This window comes from Homalodisca vitripennis, unplaced genomic scaffold, assembly GCF_021130785.1.
Source record: "Homalodisca vitripennis isolate AUS2020 unplaced genomic scaffold, UT_GWSS_2.1 ScUCBcl_6863;HRSCAF=14275, whole genome shotgun sequence".
NCBI lineage: Eukaryota > Metazoa > Arthropoda > Insecta > Hemiptera > Cicadellidae > Homalodisca > Homalodisca vitripennis.
In genome coordinates this window covers 22,441-30,720 of record NW_025782969.1, presented here as the reverse complement: position 1 = coordinate 30,720, position 8,280 = coordinate 22,441, and the positions used below count along the sequence as shown (strand labels likewise).

The 8,280-nt window shown below is 32.5% G+C and overlaps 1 protein-coding gene across 1 annotated transcript; it reads left to right on the top strand.

The window, feature by feature from the left end:
- Positions 1-523: 523 nt before the first annotated feature.
- LOC124373967 (metabotropic glutamate receptor-like) lies at positions 524-2,930 on the top strand (the record flags this gene model as incomplete). The annotated part of the gene is made up of 4 exons (XM_046832275.1): positions 524-737; positions 998-1,149; positions 1,646-1,796; positions 2,896-2,930. Coding segments are annotated over 4 exons (552 nt in total), but the record flags the coding sequence as incomplete, so codon positions are not given.
- Between the last annotated feature and the right edge of the window lie 5,350 nt (positions 2,931-8,280).

Sequence of the window (8,280 nt, the reverse complement as noted above, 5' to 3'; positions counted from 1 at the left end):
TCAATAGGCCTACTATAATACCACATACTAAGATTTGTTTACTACTATGAGGCACAAGCGGTACAGGCCAAAGCAGTCTATATGCTTTATACAATTATTTGTTTCATACAACTATAACAAATGTTATAAAATATGTAAATATAAAATATAAAAATATAATGTTATAAAATATAATGCCAATGTTTCCAACTATACTGTATTCATTGCATTGTGATATGGATATATCATTTAAGGTATACAGAAATCAGAACAAGATATCGGATTTACGTACGGTTAAAACGTTGTAGTTTTTAAACTACCTTTCCAAAGTTGTATTAGAAATACGGAGAAAGTTACAAAACCTAATAGCCAAAACCGATTTGATAGTTTGTCATTGCGCTTAAAAATCACATTTAAAACAAACTCTAACGAATTCCAGCCATAACAGGTAACAAAGAAAACAGCGAAAAAGGACGGGATGGAGATTAATAATTTGTTTTTAATTCACAGAATACCATATTAAACTCTATTGTGTTTCACCTAGGTCTTGATCAACGGTATATGGATGATCGTATCACCCCCTCGGGCCATCCACCACTACCCCACACGGGAGGATAACCTGCTGGTCTGCGCGTCATATGTCAATGCTTCATACATGATAGCGTTTGGCTACCCCATATTGCTCATCCTGGTTTGTACCGTGTACGCTGTCCTCACTCGGAACATACCTGAGGCATTCAACGAGAGTAAGCACATAGGTGAGTATCTTGTGAACATGTGAAACCTATCTTCTTTCGACAAAGTCCAGATTGCAGATCACGAAATGTAATGTTACAGATTTTATGTAACTCTGAACTAAGGTAAATGTCTAAAAAGTAATATATCCATCACAGTCCATTCACTGTGATGGATGGTGATATATTAACTTTTAACATTTAACATTTAATATTAACTGTTTACAGTTCTAGGAATACCAACATAAGGATAGCAAATATAGTGACGATATTTATTGTCTTAGGGTTCACAATGTACACTACTTGTGTGATATGGCTGGCATTCGTACCTCTGTACTTCGGCACTGGTCACCACATGCCGCTCCGCATCACCTCCATGTCCGTGACTATCAGTATGTCCGCCAGCGTCACTCTGGTCTGCCTCTTCTCTCCTAAGGTAAGTACTTACAAGTAGCAACCCTAGGTACAGCAAAAAGTCTGTCACTATTATGTTTTTAATCATTCCAAAAAATAGATAGGTAATGTGGCAAAATATAACATATGGTGAATGGCTGCATGTACTCTATGAACACGCTTATGTGCTCCGTAAAAACCTTCAAGTACATTAAATCTTGTTTGATAACATCGTTGTAATCTCTTCTTTGTAATTTAGATCCTTAATATAACCGGATAATGAAAATAGATGCTATCTTACAGAAACATATTTTTATTTAGATTCTGAACGCTGCCATACCAGCCCCAAATATTTTGTTTGACTTACTTTTTTGCTTTAGTACTCTGTAAGGGTCTAAGTATCCGTAACACTTTATGTAATATTTTATGTTTTTGGAGAACATATTAATTATCACACAGATGCACGTCAGTTGTGCTGTACACAATATGGAACGTTATACTGCAACAGAAGTGAGTATTACCAAGAGTCAATGTTTCAGTTATACATCATCTTGGTCCGACCAGAGCGCAATGTACGCCAGTCCATGATGCCAAGTCGGCACGGACTGTTCAAGTCCGGCACTGCAGCCAGTGTCATGGTCGGTGCAGCTCCAGTGGCCCATACTCACCAACCGTTTGCTCAAGTCCTTGGTACGCATAGACCATTCATTAATATATTCATAGTTATTACATTCTTTAAATATTACAAGTATATAATTGTGTATTTAAAAAGTATAGGTACATGCTTAGGTAAATATCACACATTATGTAAGCACTAAAAAAACATCGAGTATCTATAATCTTTTCAAGATTAAAATTAGTGATAAACTTATCAAAGCCAAAATTAATTAAAAAAAAAAAAATATTTATTTTTATATACAGTTTCTACCTTGTAATTTTGAACAAAATAACATAGGGAAGTGAGCGTTTTGAGGGCATCTTAGATAGTGTTAGTTAATATTTCATAAATGTTATAAACAAAAACAAAAAAAGTTTTGCTTTCGAATCGTTGTATATGTAATTGGTAATGTTCAAGCATCAGTGTAACTAAAGTAGCTTAAATCATGGACGTCATGACTTTTCCTAAAAAAATATGTTTATAAAATTTAAAGCCAATTAAAATTGCAAACAAAACTTTTTTAACGGTTTTGAAATTGACACAACACTTAATTAGCAATCTATTATTCAGTATATCCTGAAATATCATCTTCTTTAGTCATGGTTTGATCACAACCAGGTCAATACTGATAGGAATATAACATTATCTTGAAGGGTGAACAAAGTGAAACGAAAAATGTCTTTATTCGAGGCCAAGTTAAGACTGTAAAGTCCTCTCCACCACTTAAACTCAATATGGGTGAATATCCATGAAACTCTGACTTATCTCACTCCAATACAAGTGAAAAATTATGGGATTAATAATAAAAATGCCATTTGAAAAGTTATGTTCCGTTATGATAATCCCAGTAGTTAACGCCTATACTAAATCAGCCTGGACTAATTTTATCATGGTTGCAGCAGTCGTTGATGGTTGGTGGTTAGACAGTGTTGAATCAATTGGTTTATCACACTTTCTTGGAAATTGCAGTGTTATAAGAGTTGTGCAAAGTCTACTGCATTAAATTCCAGTCTATCTGACTTTATAATCTTTAAAATTAAGTTCAAGAACGGACTCTAAGGCACCTTTTATTCCTTTTTAGTTTTTTCAGAAAGGTTATACTTCTTCTTTAAATATGCATTGCTGTTTTAGGTCAAAGAGAATGCATAGCTCTGGAGATTCAATGAGGACACCAAGAAACACAAAAAGGACAAAGTCCAGACATCGACAAGGTCGACTCAAACTACGACAACGACGCCAATAGCAATAACCAACAAGTCTCCCACTTTAGCTAAGGTGAACAACGTCGTCAACAAACATTTCCTCGTTTGTCGAGAACGGGCCTCCGCTGAACCTCTAGCAGCACGGCCCCGCAGTCGCAGCGCAAGGCTCACCGTCGCCGCAAAATCATTCCCAAGAGCAGAACCCCCGTCGTCGTATGATCACTGTACATATTCTATTAAAAGCGATTTTATAATTCATTGTTTCATTTGCTCTCCGTTTTTTTATCGAAACAAAGAGATACTCCAGGAGCCACTAAGATTTAAAAGAATTTGTGGGCACAAAATGTTTTGTAAATTATGTAGGTACGAGTAGAAAATCTTAAGTAATTCCTTTTACCCCTGTGATTTATAATGGTTGAGAAAACCAATCCTTCCAATATTTAAGCAGCGTCTTGAAACAGTAATAAATATAGAAATGTGTAAATGTAAGTGTTCATACCTGTTCAAAAGTCACTTCGTAATTTATAACTGGTTCAAAATTAACACGGTTTTTCTTTCAAATGCCTTGGATATGTTTCTTAACCAGTACCAGTTAATACAAATGTTAGTGTGGTAGTCGTTCTCACGTTATCACAATAATTATTAAGTCGACTATTTCTCAACATCAACTGAAAATGAATTTTTTATGACAACGATATTAAAGCATTTTGAAAATTAAGAATGCTTATATTTCTTCAAGTTTCTAGGGACGAATAATTATTATCCCAACTATCTATAATCTTCAATTTTTTACCATCACTACCTTGAAACCTTCCCGCGATAACAAAAATCTTGTGAAGTTACAAACTGTCAATTATACATTTCTGTGGGCAGACTCATTTACTGAAATTATCGAAGTGATTTCATGATTAGATCCAAGGCCCAATATCAATCAAAGCCGTATAACAGCCTTCCAAACGGCACATATATTGGCCATACAGATATTTTCCACACTATATTCATACAGGTCATAATATATTTGAAAATAGTTGTAAATAACTTTTATTTAGCCCTATTAGCCTTAATTATTCGAAATACTTTAACATTAATGGACTGAATAAATAAACATTCAACATTTAACGAAATCACTTCAATGTTTATCAGTTCTCTCTGTCTGTTTGTAACAAGCATGTATGAATCCTGACACTCGACATTCAGAGAAACATGTCAGAGCTTGCCTGTCCATCAGCCATCATAATACACTGACTGGCCGTATTGTGTTTCCGAATTGCACCATATTTGACACAACATTTTTGTTGTAAATACGAAGCCTAAATTCGTTAATTAACCTAAGGGAGGAGAGCCATATACATACAAGATAACATTATTACATAGATAACAACCATTGTGTATGTAATTACCATAAGGATTATTATATATAATTAACAATCTCTACGAAACTCGGCGTTGTTAATTTAAAATTGGTCTCAATGTAAAAGAATAAATATGTAATTTAAATATGACCTAGTGCTGGAGACCTCTAGTTTAATACAGTAAACTAAGGTACTAGTCTGAAAGAAAAAAATTAAAATTTGCAATGGTTTTATTTTATAGAATTTTTTAGAATTAATACAAATATGCTAGAATATATGGAAGGGCGCATTACCAGGGGATTTTCGTGGAGACAAACTTTTAACAATATAGTTCTGGGACTTTTACTAGAGAAAATTCTTTTACAAAACTTGAAATGATTATAATTATTCGTTTTTGAACATGTTTCCTGACACCAGAAAAGACAATTATTTAAACGATGATAAAGGTCCTAGATCCAGCTATCCATTCAAATCATCCATCATTATTAATTACATTTAACCAAATAACATAATCCATGGTTGGTCTACGAATTTCTTTGGCTTCTGTCTCAAATCATTAAACCAGAGTTGAGTTATAACATTAAAAACACTATGAATTGTGTAGAATAAGTATTTAGATGTGGTGGTATCTAAGAGTTCATATACAAAAATTTTAATAATGTGGGAATCATTTACAATTATGGTTTAAATAAATAGATGAATGTAAACAATATTTACCTATAACATTATATGGTATATTTTCCTTATAACAGTAACTTTTCCTTTGGTATAAACAGTAACTTGAAAACAGAGTGCAGGTAGTGTCAATAAACATTCCAGCACACATGCTGCAAGTCTCGGTGGCAGATTCCCGACGGCGGTTAGAGAAATGTGTTAGCAACACTAGAGTAGGTGTTAAACCGTAGTTTAATAATTTATAGGGAAGAAACCTTATGAATTAAGTTTTCTCTTTATGCCAGTCACAATTATCACCATAAATAAATCAAATATGTTATTGAAAATACAAGATATATTATAATTCCCGGATAATTACGAAACACCCTGTAGCTGGAGGTTTAGTTTTCTATAAAATCTTATTTAATTTCGTATCGTTAATATCTTGTGACTTCGGCCATGTTTGCGCGTATTCCACAGAACAATACCAATTTGGCCTAAAAGCAATGCAGTTAGTATGAAAAAACTATCATTATTTTGTAATTTTTGGGTCAAGCGCAACTTTGCTTCTGTTGAGAATTTAATAAGTGTTTATTTCTTAAGTAGTTATATTTTTCTTTGTTTTATGTAGTCATAGGATTGTACACTAGTAAATAAAATATTTATTTTTCAGAACTTATAATAAATGCCATTAAGCCCCACTAATGATACAACGTGAGTTAAATGTATACACTCTGTTTAGTGTTGTTGGATACAGATGGAGGGATGGAACTCGGGACCCTTTAATAGGAAATTAAAGTGACCTCTTTATTCACTTATACAACTTTGGCCATTTCCTAAAATGGTATTTATATGTAATATATTATGTATTAAGATCTTGTTAAGAGAAGAAGAACAGTGAAAACTAGAGCTTTCTACCTCAACCCAAGTACAAAATGGCAGCTCATTAAAAGAAATACAACATTTATTGAGGCAAAACATGATCATCCACATTCTGAATGTAAATAACTCCCCTTACAAACTCTAACCTATTTTATAGTTATTATTACAAGGCAGGCCTCCCTTATCTTATCAGTTCTGAGGAAGTCCAGTATCATGATCAGTTTCTGGTTGGATCTAACATGTTAAAATGTATTTTTGTGATACTTTACTTTGAAATGGAGTGTTTAAGTGAACAAGAGTGTATTTTGATCTTCATGAGGCATGGCTACGTAGACCAGGTGAGAGAACTTATGATGAAGTATTTTATTTAATGACACTTATCCAAGTCGAAACCCTGTATCTGAATCAGGAGTTTAAAAAACAATCTAACGTTTCCCGGAAAACAGGCAGCGTTAAATACCGCCAAAATCTGGATAACCAAATATGTTAGAAACGAAAAATTGTCACTAAACAGTCTGTTGTAGAAGATCCTCAAACCTCAGCAAGAAATTTTTGTCAAATATCAGGTATATCTATAACATAAGTTTGTAAAGTTGAACATGACAGAAATTATAAAGGCACAAATTTTGTTTGGTTCATGAGCTAAGTAAGGGACAATTTTGATCGTTGAGTAGATTTTTTTTAAATAACAATAATATTGATAATAATACAATTATATTTAACAAAATTTCATTCTCAGATGAAGCAATTTTATTTTTAAACAGTAACGTTAACAGACACTATGCATGTTAGATCATCTCTTATTCAAACTCAAATATAATTTTGACTTAGTAAATAATCAATATCTTTGTTCCGAATTTTCAAATTGGAAGAATACTCTGGTACTTTACACAGAAGTTAAACCTATGTATTCTTAGGGACAAATTTGAAAGACAACTGATAAATTAATTCTTTTATTTACATTTAATGTCATTTTAAATTAGGAAGTTCTATTAGTTGTACTACTTGCAAAAGTTTTAATAAGACTTTTAGTTTAATTAGTAGCACAAGGTTTCCTTCGCAAGAATGGCAACCCAAAGAGTTTTTTATTTGCATCTGAATTTGGAATTTGGCTAATCAATAGTTAGGATTTTACCACAAGGTTCTTCGAATTAGTGGTTTTGTAAAAAGTTCTTTTTAGGGATTTTGAAAACACATAATGCAATTTTTCAAGGGGGATGATTTTAAAATGTGTTTAAGCAGTTATATTGTATGGCCCCTGAAAATTATTGCGTAAAATCTTTTATCGTATTTATAAATTTACATGGCTTTTATTGTTCTAGGACTTTCAACTTTGATTTCTAGTATTTATGCTATTTATGCTTTTTTACATTAATTTTCTTTTTAAGGTAACCGTTAAAACAAAATATATATATATATATATATATATGTCTGAAAAGGTTACAATATAAAAAAAATGCCATGTTATTAAAAAAAAAAAATTTATTGAGTTGTTTTTAAAATATATCCAATAAATTTAGACCATGTTAGACCATGTTAGAAGAGTAATATTGTGTATAAATAGATTTACATACACTTAGTACTCGGCCTAAAAGGGTATAATTGTTATATTTTTATTGATTTTAATTTATTTACAAGATACATTTGTGTGTATCATGTAAATAGACAGTATAAGTAACAACATGTTTCTAAAAGAAGTAATATAGTTACCACTTTTATCTCCTTGTATACTCTTGAATGCTTTTGACCTTACTTTTGAAGTGGACATTGCTTTGATACTGTATCGTATCACAGGCTTTTTGCTTTAAACGTCAGGAATATGGTAAGCAATTTCTTAAATGTTTAAACCTGTACCCCTAACCTGCCCCAACAAAGCCAGCCAGTTCCTGTAAATCAGACAAGGGAAAGTATTTTAGCTCTGACTTTTGCCCAACAGCAGAATCAAACTGACGGTCTTTCCATTTGTCCATTACTTTACCACTAAGGGAACAAAGTAAACCAATTATGTTGTAAGCCTGTACTCGTATATCAGACAAGTAAAATATTTTAGCTCTGACTTTGGCCCAACAGCAGAATCAAACTGACGGTCTTTCCATTCGTCCATTACTTATCCACTAAGGGAACAAAGTAAACCAATTATGTTGTAAGCCTGTACTCGTATATCAGACAAGGAAAGTATTGTAGGGCTGGCTTTGGCCCAAAATCAAAACCGGACTAACGGTCTTTTCATTTGTCAAGCATATAACCACAATTTTATATAAGTACCCAAATTATTAAACACTACTTTATATTACTTGATTAAATAATACCAAGTACAGTAGGAATTCGGAAAAATAATATGTAAGAATAGTCCTTTCCAATTAATAAGTAATATGTTTTCTAGCTATATCATGTAGTGAATAGGAAAAGAAGAAGTTTCAAATAAT